This window comes from Nycticebus coucang, chromosome X (assembly GCF_027406575.1).
Source record: "Nycticebus coucang isolate mNycCou1 chromosome X, mNycCou1.pri, whole genome shotgun sequence".
NCBI lineage: Eukaryota > Metazoa > Chordata > Mammalia > Primates > Lorisidae > Nycticebus > Nycticebus coucang.
In genome coordinates, this window is record NC_069804.1 from 143,444,305 (window position 1) to 143,456,569 (window position 12,265).

General features: G+C 41.8%; 1 protein-coding gene across 1 annotated transcript in view; it reads left to right on the forward strand.

Annotated features, from left to right (window-relative positions):
- The first annotated feature begins 486 nt into the window (after window positions 1-486).
- The window catches only part of IL13RA1 (interleukin 13 receptor subunit alpha 1), a 79,426-nt gene continuing 67,647 nt past the window's right edge, over window positions 487-12,265 (forward strand). Inside the window, exons 1-2 of the mRNA XM_053579538.1 lie at window positions 487-817; window positions 10,773-10,912. Coding sequence (XP_053435513.1) covers window positions 739-817; window positions 10,773-10,912 — 219 coding nt within the window. The 5' untranslated portion in view covers window positions 487-738. The remainder of the gene's footprint in view (window positions 818-10,772; window positions 10,913-12,265) is intronic.

The window sequence follows — 12,265 nt, forward strand, 5'->3', positions numbered from 1 at the left end:
AGGGTTCTTGTTTTCCTCCCACCCCAGTTCATCAACCCTCAGAGGCACCCAATTTTAAGTATTCGATGTGTGGTCCCTTACGTTTGGAATGTTGCTTTTCTTTATCCAACTCAACCTTATATATCACCAGCTTTCAAATATACCGTTTGTCCTTTTCACGAAGTAGAGTGCCGCCAATTCCCCTATTTGGTCTTCCAAGTCCTTCCAGTGAGGTAGGGCTGGCATTACTAACCCTGGAGCCAGAGCTTAGTAAACAAGGGCTCAGAGGCCAACGCCTGGAATCCAAGTCATCAAACTCCCAGACCAAAGCTCTTTCCGGTATGTGACCCTGACCTGCTGTTCAGCAGGGCACAGCCCTTGGCACCTTCGACGCCCCGCAGCCGACTTGCAGCAGCGACACCAGCGGGCGTTGGCTCTACAGCGCCGAGGACAGGGGCCCGGGCACGCGCCGAGGGAGGGCGGGCGACGTGGTCAAGGAAGTTCTGCCGGGTGGGAGACCCGACTCCAGAGCGGCGGGCCGGCCAGGTGTAGCGCCCCGGTAGCCGCGGGAGGCGCTGGCGCCCCGCCCCCTCCGCCCGCGCTGGTCGCTCAGGTTACCTGAGGCCGGTGGGCGGGGCGGCCTTCCCGTCTGCGCCGGCCCCCAGCCTCCAGGGCGGCGGAGCCGGGAAGTGGGAGAGGGAGCGCCGGAGGCGGGGACTGCCGAGCTCCAGCCCGACCGGGCTCGGAGCGAGGGGCTGCATGGAGTGGCCGGCGCGGCTCTGCGGGCTGTGGGCGCTGCTGCTCTGTGCCTTCAGCAGCGGGCGCGCGGCGCCCACGGGTGAGTGCGGCCCGGGGCGACGGTCTGAGGGCCTGGGTGGTGAAGGTCGCGGCCGAGAGGCCCGGGAGGGCACCGCGGGGCCGAGGAACGCAGCGGAGTTGGGCGCTGGGGGCTGCCCTGGCGACGCCGCGTGCGGAGCGTCTGCGGCTTCCCGCGCCAGGTCTCCGGGACCCAGCGCCGGCGCTCGGTTCGAGGTGGGACCCGGGAGCGGCGGGGTTTTCCCGGAGCCGGGTGCGGCGGCGAAGCAGGAGCAAGTCGGCTGGGTGTCTCACTTCCCTTGCGCCGTCGGGAAGAGCCAAGGAGGCTGGCGCTCAGGCGGGACCGAAACATGCCCACGGTGTCAGAGACCGCGGGTCACCGCCTGCGAGCCCCAAACGGGATGAAGGGCCGGAAGCCGGCGGAGATAGCGACCGAAATCTGGGAGAGCCGGGAAGGCGCCGTGGCTCCTTGCCCCGGGCCAAGCTGATCCTCACTGTGTAAGGAAGGGTGGCTCTTGGGGCTAAACGTTGTAGGGAACCTTCAAAGATCCTAGTCCTTGTTGAAAAAGAACGTGAAGGTCATGATTTCCCCTGGCCTCCAGGAAATCCTTTGGGAAACCCGGAGCAGCATCTGTGAAAGTGCTTTCCTCCCTCCCTCTTTTACAAATATTTTGAAATAATTGTTAAATTATTTTGAACTTGCAGAAAAGCGGCAAAGGTAGTTCAGAGTTTCCCTTGACCCTCCACCCTGCGCCGCAACTTTTAATTAATCAACCTGGCAGAGTTTCTGTGAAAAATTAGGGGTTAATGACTTCCTCATGGACAGCTCCTGGCGTTGAGTGGCCTTCTAGACGTTTTGGGTGACAGTGGAAGCTCCAACTTCTTTGGTTTTGTTATCACATTGACACAAACACCTACAATTGGCTTATTGCATTTTTGCCAGTGTGTTGTGCTTTGAAACCCACGTTGAAATGTTGATTAGGAAACCTTGATGCCCTCTATCGATTCAGTCAACAAAATGTTGGCAGTGTCCCCTCTGTGCAGGCAGTTTCTAGGGGCTAAAGATTCAACAGTGAGCTGCCTTGTGCGGCTAAAACTGTGCATGATAGATTGGCAGAGTCAGGGGGTGAGGAAAGTAAAATATTTTGTTATGTCCCAGGGTCTTAAGGAAATACTGTATTGAAAAGCAAAGCAGGGAAAAGTTTTGCCATTGTAAATAGGGAGGAGTGAGAAGACCTTACTGAGAAGGTGGCATTTGAATAGAGCCCTGTAGGAAGCTTAAACTTTGTCAGTCAATAATAATGCAAGTGTCTGCCTTGTTTAGTACTGGCCTGGGCTCTGTAGGTTGACTTAGAACCTTAGAGTATACAGCAAAATCCTTGCCTCAAAGTGCCTCTAGTTCATTTGGGAGCATTTGCTAATTATATGTGGACACTATGGTCCAGAGAAGGGAAGTGACTTGTCTAAAGTTACCCATCTCATGAATGTCTTAACATCCACAGTGGCACTCCTACAAACTCCCTCCCACACACACCTGAAACAACAGCTGGCCTTCTAGACAATATTGGCAACCCCCAACATAATCAGTTTTGTCTCAAGGGTTTGTTGGTAACTTACTTAGAATACTGAAACTTTCTTTTAACCATTAGAAATATTGGTAGAATTGTGTTGAGGTATGGTGGGAAAATACATTAGCTGTCTCCAGTCAGGAGACTTCAGTTTTAGAGGTTCTGACATTTACCAGCCGTGGAACTCTTGGCTAGTCATTTCCCCTCCTTTGTGTTGCAGTTTCCTCATCTGTGAAATGAGGAGGTTGAACTTGGTAAGTTCTTAGAGCTCTTCCAAGTTTAATCCTCTGAATGTATTATAAAAATGATTAGCTTACTAGCTTAGTTCAATTTGTTCAACTCAATAGCTTACGTTGTGGTGTGCCTTAATAAGAACAACTAGCATACATGTAGTGTTTACATTACACCCAGCAGTTTTCTAAGTGCCTTACTTGTATTATTTCATTTAGTCTTTATTAATGAACTAACCTGTAGGTGCTATACATAAGGAAGCTGAAGCCCAGGGAGGCCAAAACTCTTGCCCTAAGTTGCATAGCTGGTAAAATGGAGGAGCGAAGTTTCCATCCTTGGCAGCCTGATACCTGAGGGCCATGCCCTTAACCATTGTACTCAGTGCCTCTCTCAATAGAAGTTAGGGAAGTCCTTGGCTGGCAGAGGAGTTGGACGCCTCTCAGGGTATCAGGGCAGGACTGCTTGGTACCCATGAAAGTGTATGCAAGCTATTTGTTGAGAAGTAAATGATAGGGCCCAGTGTGGTGGCTCATACCTGTAATCCTAGCATTCTGGGAGGCCGAGGTGGGTAGATTGTCTGAGCTCACAGTTTCGAGATCAGCCTGAGCAAGAGCAAGACCCTGTCTCTAAAAAAAAAAAAAATAATAATAATAATAGCCAGGTATTGTGACAGGTGCCTGTAATTCCAGCTACTTGGGAGGCTGAGGCTAGAGAATTGTTTGAGCCCAAGAGTTTGAGGTTGCCGTGAGCTATGACACCATGGCACTCTACTGAGGGCATGAAAGTGAGACTGTCTCAAAAAAAAAAAGTGAATGATCATATGTTGGCTACTGCCTTTATAATGGCAGGGCTGTGTAGTCCAAACAATAAGTACTATATGCATTCAGAAGAGAGGAAACTGTGAAGGTTGATAGTTTTATGGAAGAGTTAAACCTTCTGGATGGGTGGGATTTGAGTAGGTGGAGAAATTCCTGGTGGAGTTTGAATAACATGAGTAGAGACCCAGAACTGAGGGTGAGTGTGCTCCTTTATGGTCGGTAAGGAGCCTAGGAAGTGTGGGTTGGCAAAGTCAATCTAGGTAGAACAACTTTATTTGCCCTTGAAGGCCCTGAGTGGGGTGTAGCATGAGGGAAATGACACTGCAGGGAAGGTGAGCAGGGAGACTTGCCTGGATAGGGGAGCTATTGGAGTGTGAAGCTACAAAGGCGTCTAGGGTTGCAGGTCTCTGCTAGAAAGCTGCACTGTGAACTACTCCCACCCAGGACCCTGACTTATTGATATCTGCTCACTTTGTGGGGCCCAACAACGCATTTGTGTTGGGATAATTAAGAAAGATATTGCAAGAGAAAATGAAAAGGAGTTGATGATGCCTGAGTGGATGTAAGAGAAGATAGATGACTCATATATGACTCTTGTGATTTCCTTCACTTTTCCCGAAATGTGCATGCCTCTGCCAGCTCCTCTCATTGGACAGGAGAGAACAAAAACAGTAAGCTGAGCAAAATGCCTTATTATTAAAAAGAGCTTTGGTTTTGTTAAATCTCAATTTCAGTAGGCTGTAGTGTGAGATGATAATCCACACTATCTTGGGGTTTGAAGTCTAGCTGGGCGTTACACTTGAATCCCTTCCTCATTCCTATTCCCCTTTCTAAAGTTAGTGATCATCCCCCAAGAAATGGTTGAAATGAGATGCCTAAGGAAAGCTTATCAGGTAGAAGGGATACTTGTTTTGTCTTAAAGGCCATGGGCGCACTTCAGTTCCCCAGAAAACCAAAGCAACCATATAGAACAGCGGTTCTCAACCTGTAGGTCGCGACCCACAGGAATTGTATTAAAGGGCTGTGGCATTAGAAAGGTTGAGAACCACTGATTTAGAACATTTTTGACTCAAAAAAGAAAGAAACCAAGCAGATAGCTTCTACTTACATAGCACTTGATCTGTACAGGCAGTATTCTAATCATGTTACCTATATTAACTCATTTCATCCTTATAATAGCCCTTTGCAAGAGATTACTATTATTATCTTCATGTTATAGCCGAGAAAACTGAGGAATAGACAGGTTAAGGAACATGCCAGCTAGTAAATAGGAGAGATAGAATATGAACTTGGGGATATCCTATCTCTCAGTCTGGCTGCAGAGTCTGTGCTCTTAATTACTACACTACACTACATTCAGTTATACGTGAAAAGCTGTTAGAGACTTTTACAAGAAGTATAATTATCACTTAGGTATATATGTCTGAGCATGTTATATGTGCCTACACACAAAATTCATATATATTCATATATACAGGTATTTAAACATTTTGAGATTGTATTTAAAATTTCAGAGAGTATTATATATATTTTCAATTTTTATTGTGGTAAAATACACAAAATAGACCATTTTAAACCATTTTTAAGCCTAGAGTTCAATGTTATTAAATACATTCGTAATGTTGTGCAACCATCAACACCATCCATTTCTATAACTCTTTTCATCTTGTAAAAGTGAAACAGTGTAGCTATTAAACAATAAGTCCATTTGCTCCTCCTCCCAACCCCCCTCACACCCAGGAACCACCATTCTGCTTTCTATCACCATGAATTTGACTACTTTAAGTATCTTATGTAAGTGGAATCATGCAATATTTGTCTTTTTTGTGGCTGGCTTATTTCGCTTGGCATAGTGCCTTCAAGGTTTACCCATGTTTTAATATATGTCATAGATTTTTTTTTCCTCAGGGTTCATCCATGTTTTAACATATGTCATAGTTTTTTTCCTAAATAATATTACCTTTTATGAATATTACCTTTTATAACATTTTGCTTACCCATTCATCTGTCCATAGACATTCAAGTTGCTTCTATGTTTTAGCTATTGTGAATAATGCTGTTATGAAATGGGCGTAGAAATATTTCTTTGAGACCCTTTTCAGTTCTTTTGGATGTATGCACAGAAGTAGAGTTACTAGATTATATGTAATTCTATTTTTATGAGGAACCACAAATTTGCATAAAGGTTCTAACTTCTACAGATCCTCACCAACACTTATTTTTTTAGTTTTTGACAGTTGCCCTCTTAATGGGTACAAAGTAGTATCTTACTGCAGTTTTGATTTGCATTTCCTTAAGTATTAGTGATGTTGAACATTTTCATGTGCTTATTGGCCAATTGTATATCTTCTCTGGAGAAATATTTAAGCCTTTTATCCATTTTTGAATGAGGTTGTTTCTTTTTTGATTGCTGAGTTTTAGATATTCTCTATATATTAATATTAATCTCTTAACAGATATATGATTTACCAACATTTCCTTTCATTCTGTGTGGCTCCTTTTTACTCTGTTGATATTGTCTTTTGATACACAAATTAAAAAAAAATCATAAAGTTGGGCGGCGCCTGTGGCTCAGTGAGCAGGGCGCCGGCCCCATATACCGAGGGTGGCGGGTTCAAACCCAACCCCGGCCAAACTGCAATAAAAAAAATAGCTGGGCGTTGTGGCGGGCACCTGTAGTCCCAGCTACTTGGGAGGCTGAGGCAGGAGAATCGCCTAGGCCCAGGAGTTGGAGGTTGCTGTGAGCTGTGTGATGCCACGGCACTCTACCAAGGGCAATAAAGTGAAACTCTGTCTCTACAAAAAAAAAAAAAAAAAAAAAAATCATAAAGTTGCTTGTTAGGTTTTTTGTTACCTGTACTGTTGGTGTCGTATTCAGGAAATCATTATTGAATCCAAGGTTGTAAAGGTATTATTTTATGTTTTCTTCTAAGACAGCAGTTCTCAACCTGTGGGTCAAGTCCCATAGGAAATGTATTAAAGGGCCACGGCATTAGGAAGGTTGAGAACCACTGCTCTAAGGGTTTTAGTCTTGTATTTTGGTTTTTGATCCATTTTGAGTTAATTTTTGTACTTGCTGTTAGATAACGATCCAATTTTTTGCATGTGGATGTCCAGTTTTCCCAACAATATTTGTTCAGAAACTTTCCTTTCTCCCTCGAGTGGTCTTAGCACTCAGGTCATAAATCATTTGACCGTATGTGTGATGACTTATTTGGGGCTACTCTATTTTATTCCATTGATCTATATGGCATTATGCCAGTACCACCCTATTTTGATTACTGCAGCTTTGTATTAAGTTTTGAAATTAGGAAGCATGAGTCCTACAGCTTTATTCTTCCTTTTCAAGAGGATTTTGGCTATTTAGTGTCTTATGAGACTTCATATAATTTATTTTATTTAATTAATTTATTATTATTATTATTATTTTGCAGTTTTTGGCTGGGGCTGGGTTTGAACCCGCCACCTCTGGCATATGGGGCTGGTGCCCTACTCCTTTGAGCCACAGGCACCACCCAGAGATTTCATATCATTTTTAGGATGGGTTTTTCTAATTCTGTAAAAAAAGTCACTGGAATTTTGCTAGAGATTGCATTGAATTTGTAGGTCACTTTGGATGGTACTGATGTCTTAACAATATCAATAATATCAAGTCTTCTAATACATGAATACAGATGTGTTTCCATTTGTTTATGGCTTACTTAATTTCTTTCAGAAATGTTTGCTAGTTTTCAATGTATAAACTTTTCACTTTCTTGGTTAAGTTAATTTCCAAGTATTTTATTCTTTTTGATGCTACCATAAATGAAATGGTTTTTGTAATTTCCTCTTCACACAGTTTATTGCTAGCCTATAGAAAAACAATTGATTTGTGTTTGTTGACTTTGTCTCGATCTATGGCTGAATTCATTTATGAGCTCTAACACTTCTTTCATGTGGAATCGTTAGGGTTTTCTATATATAAGACTGTATCATCAAAAAAGATTATATCGGGCGGTGCCTGTGGCTCAGTGAGTAGGGCACCGGCCCCATATGCCGAGGGTGGCGGGTTCAAACCCAGCCCCGGCCAAACTGCAACAAAAAAATAGCCGGGTGTTTTGGTGGGGGCCTGTAGTCCCAGCTACTCGGGAGGCTGAGGCAAGAGAATTGCTTAAGCCCTGGAGCTGGAGGTTGCTGTGAGCTGTGTGATGCCATGGCACTCTACCAAGGGCCATAAAGTGAGACTCTGTCTCTACAAAAAAAAAAAAAAAAAAATATATATATATATATATATATCATCTGTAAACAGATAATTCTACATCTTACTTTATATCTGGATGAATTTTATCTTTATTTCTTTTGTCTAATTGTTCTGGCTAGAAGTTTCAGTATCATGTTGAATAGAAGCGTCAAAAGTAGGATTTTTTTTATCTTCTTCTTGATCGTAGAGGGAAAAGCTTTCAGTCTTTCATCATTAATTATGATGTTTGCTGTAAGTTTTTCCATATAGAACTTTTAAAGTAGTTTTCCTATATTCTAGTTCATTGAATGTTTTTTATCATGAGAGGATATTGAATTTTGTCAAATGCTTTTCCTGCATCGAAACGATCATGTAGTTTTTTCTCCCTTTATTCTGGAATAATACATTGATCAATTTTTGTATGTTAAACCATTCTTGTATTCCAGGAATAAATCCCACTTGGTTATGATGTATGATCCTTTTGATATTCTCCTAAATTCACTTTGCTAGTATTTTGTTGAGGATTTGTGTATCAGTGCTCATGAGGGATATAGGTCTGTAGTTTTCTTGTAGTATCTTTATCTGGCTTTGGTATTAGGTAAGGCAGGCCTCATAGAATGAGTTAGAAAGTTTGAGAAAGACTGATAGTAGTTCTTTAAATGTTTGGCAGAATTCCTCTGTGAAGACATCAGGTCCAGGGCTTTTCTTTGTCAGAAGATTTTTGATTACTGATTCAATCTCACTACTTATAGGTTTATTCAGATTTTCTGTTTCTTCATGATTTAGTTTTGATGGGTTTTGTGTTTCTAGAAATTGACCACATTTGATCAAAATTAGCTCCAGTTTACCATTCAAGCCTTTCCTTTGAAGTTGCAAGCCTTCAATAAACTCCTGAGTTCCAAAATAGTTACATCAGTCAGATTCTGCCAATACAATTCTTGTCTAAGTGGGGAGATCAATTTCTGGTACTTCCTGCTCTGCTATCTTCCCAGAATCTATGTGTATGAATTTAAAGTATAGGAGCCAGAAAAATCTCAAGAGATATGGAGGGAACCAATAGAAAAAAGTAAAGGATGGCAGATAGCCCCAAGTAACCTAAAATGCAAACTAATTTGAAGATCTGACTGTTGGATACTTCCAAATAGATGTGAAAAAATTAATTACACTTTAGAGACTGGAAATAGAGCAGTCTGTTGTTCTATTTCAAAACCAAGGTTAGGCCAGGTGTGGTAGCTCGCACCTGTAATCCTAGCATTCTGAGAGGCCGAGGCAGGTGGATTGCCTGAGCTCACAGGTTCAAGACCAGCCTGACCAAGAGCGAGACCCTGTTTCTAAAAATAGCCGGGGGTTGTGGTGAGTGCCTGTAGTCAGCTACTTGGGAGGCTACTTGGGAGGTTGAGACTTGGGAAGTGCTAGAGCCCAAGAGTTTGAGGTTGCTGTGAGCTGTGACACTAGGGTGCTCTACCGAGGGTGACAAGTGAGACTCTGTCTCAATAAAATAAAAGATCAAAATTGAGGTTAAAAAATAGGTTTTAAAATGTCTTAAATTACCTTGAAAATTGGAGTGCAATTGAAGTGAACCATACATGGGCCATATTTTTATTACCGAGCTTTACTCTTTATGTGAGAGTGGGAGGTAAGTGGGTGGGTAGAGCATTAGGAAGTGCTAAACCAGGTATTATGGATTTTTGCTACAACATTTTCAGGAAATTGTTGAATAAGGCAGATAATCCTAAAGTAGATTGTAGTCTCCAGTAGAAACAGTTTTTATTAGAGGCTCTCTACCTGGCAAATGATTTGTCTTCAAAAATATTATTGGCATGATGTTAGAAAGGCCCAAATGGGCTAGCCATACACTCCTGTAATCACTTAAAATCCTAATGACAGTTCTTTTTGGCTGAGCCATTGATGCTCCCTGGCACTGGCTGTGTTTTCATGCCATGCAATAGGAATTCCTTGCTTCCAGGAAGCCTTGTCCTGCTCTGGGCTGCTACTTCACACAGCTGGACTTGGGAAAATCTATCAATAGTAGAGTTAGGAGAGAGGGAATGAATATAGAGGGTCCAGGGCCTTTATAGCTGCTACATGTAAAATTGACTATTAGGGAAACCCCAAGTACATAGTGCCTGTGGAGTTAATGTTTTGGGACAAATGGAAGATTTTGCTTAGAGAGGAAGGTAATGGAGTAAGTATTGCTGATTATGTAAGAGGCTGAATGCACTCCAAAGTGTTAGCATAGAGTGTAAAATTTAACTCTGGCATTTGATAAATTACTATAACTATGCTCCATAAGGCATTACTGATTATTCGGTTTGCCACGTTTGAAAATTTGGGGGTATTATTTTAAAATAACTTTAATAAACTTCATTCTAAAAAATTTTTGATTTACAGAAAAGTTGCAAAGATAGGACAGAAGGTTTCTGTATACTTCACAGCTCAGTTTCTGGGGGCAGATTTTGATAGTCTTGGTCGAGAGAAGTTCTCAGGAAAGTTTGAAATGATGTTCAACAGTTTCTCCTCTTTCCTTTCCCTCTTCAGATTAGTCAACACTCTATCTCCAGCTGTTTAGGGTCAGACCTCAGAGGAATAAGGGCTTCTAAATCTCTTTCTCAGTACTTCTTTGGAAAAAGTATTAAAACAATTACCAGGTTGTGTTAGTGAGCCCAATTATAGATGAACTTTCTCAGCTTAGAGAACTGCTGAGATTGAACTTTCTGTATTAAGTAAGATGAGGATCTCACATGTAAGGAACCAAAAATTCCTGGAGGAGAGCAATTTGGATTTACAACTCTTCTTTATGCAAATAGTTAAGAATGCTACCTTGGAGCCACACTTTCTAGGTTGTAATCCCAGCTTTGCCATTTACTATGGGGATCTGGGACAAGTGACTTAACCTCCCTGTTGCTCAGTAGCTTCATCTTTAATGTGAGGCTGGTAGTAGTTCCTATCTCAGAGGTTCTTGTGAGAACTAAATGGATTAATGTGCATAGAATATTTAGAATTGTGCCTGGCTCAGTAAATGTTAGATGTTAACTCAGTTGTTATTATTCTTTACCTGTAGGAATTGGGATAATGGATTAAATGAACCATTGAAATACTAGTGGTATTGATAAATTTATTTCTTGTGCTTAATTTGAACAGAAAGTCAACTACCTGTGACGAACTTGAGTGTCTCTATTGAAAACCTCTGCACAATAATATGGACGTGGAATCCTCCCGAAGGAGCCAGCCCAAATTGTAGTCTATGGTATCTTAGTCATTTTGGCGACAAACAGGATAAGGTAAGTTTCCGGGAACATAGTACTTTGATGAGTTAAAATGAACCAGGAATAAGCCAAATTCAATGTCACATCAAAGTGAGAATTTTATTTTGGGTCATGTCAAATTTCAGTTGGGAAAATTATAGAAACAACTATTAACAAAATCGAACACTTAAAATATTTGTTAATTAGGCTCGGTGCCTGTAGCTCAGTGGCTAGGGCGCTAGCCACATACACTGGAGCTGGCAGGTTCCAACCCTGCCTGGGCCTGCCAAACAACAGTGACAACTACAGCCGAAAAAATAGCTGGGCATTGTGGCAGGTACCTTAGTCCCAGCTACTTGGAAAGCTGAGGCAAGAGAATCACTTAAGCCCAAGAGTTTCAGGTTGCTGTGAGCTGTAATGCAGTGGCACTCTACCAAGAGTGACATAGACTCTGTCTCAAAAAAAAATTTGCTATTTGACAGTTAAATGCATTTAGATTGCTCTGATAGAAAAATACTAAATATTTTTATCTATTTGGAACTCAATAAATAATTATATTATTGTTTTTTCTGTTTTTTCTTTTTTAATTTCAGATAGTTATGTTATTGTTAACATTTGTTCCTTTATTCTTTCCTTTCTTGTGTCGATATAATCACTTTTAGTTTTTCAGGGAGTTTTCACATTCATCATCTTGCAAATGGTGAATAGGTAGACATGCAAAAACTATGTGGTATAAAAGTAAGTGGCCATATACAAAGTAAAAAAAAGAGGATGTCAGTGGCAGGTGGGTTTGAGTAGAGGATGCCTGAGGAAAAATGAGGAACATGTTCAGCCTTTCTAGTCAGATGCAGTTGAGTGATTTACGTGAATTTTTGCTAATAGGATTGGATGATTTCAGGTTCTTCATAATAATCTTATTCAGCTCCTTTATATCTTTATATGTTCTTTTAGTGTGTAAGTGTTTGTGTGCAGAAGGGTGTTTGGGGTTGCATTTGTCCTGGATTTTGTGGAGGTAGAATGAAAAGTTATAGTACTTTGCATCAGTGAATTATGAAATCACCAGATTCAAGCAACTTTGGTGGCAGAGAATCAGAAGAACTAGGTTCTAGTTGGTACTTGTCACTGTTAGCTGGCTCAGTACCCTGGGATAGGCCACTTAACCTCTCTGAGCCTTAGTTTCCTTCCGTGTACAGTGTGGCACTACTCATTTCCCTGGCTTGCTGGGAGACCGAAAATAATGCATGTGAAAGTTTAATAGTGAGGATGTAACCTGTTCTTCCTTTGAAGGAAAACTTGGTGATCTGCCTTTCCTTTCCTCTGTCTGGCTGCAGGGTTAAATTGTGGTTGATAAAAATTAAATTGATAAAAATTTGAGGCCAGTCAGAGGTA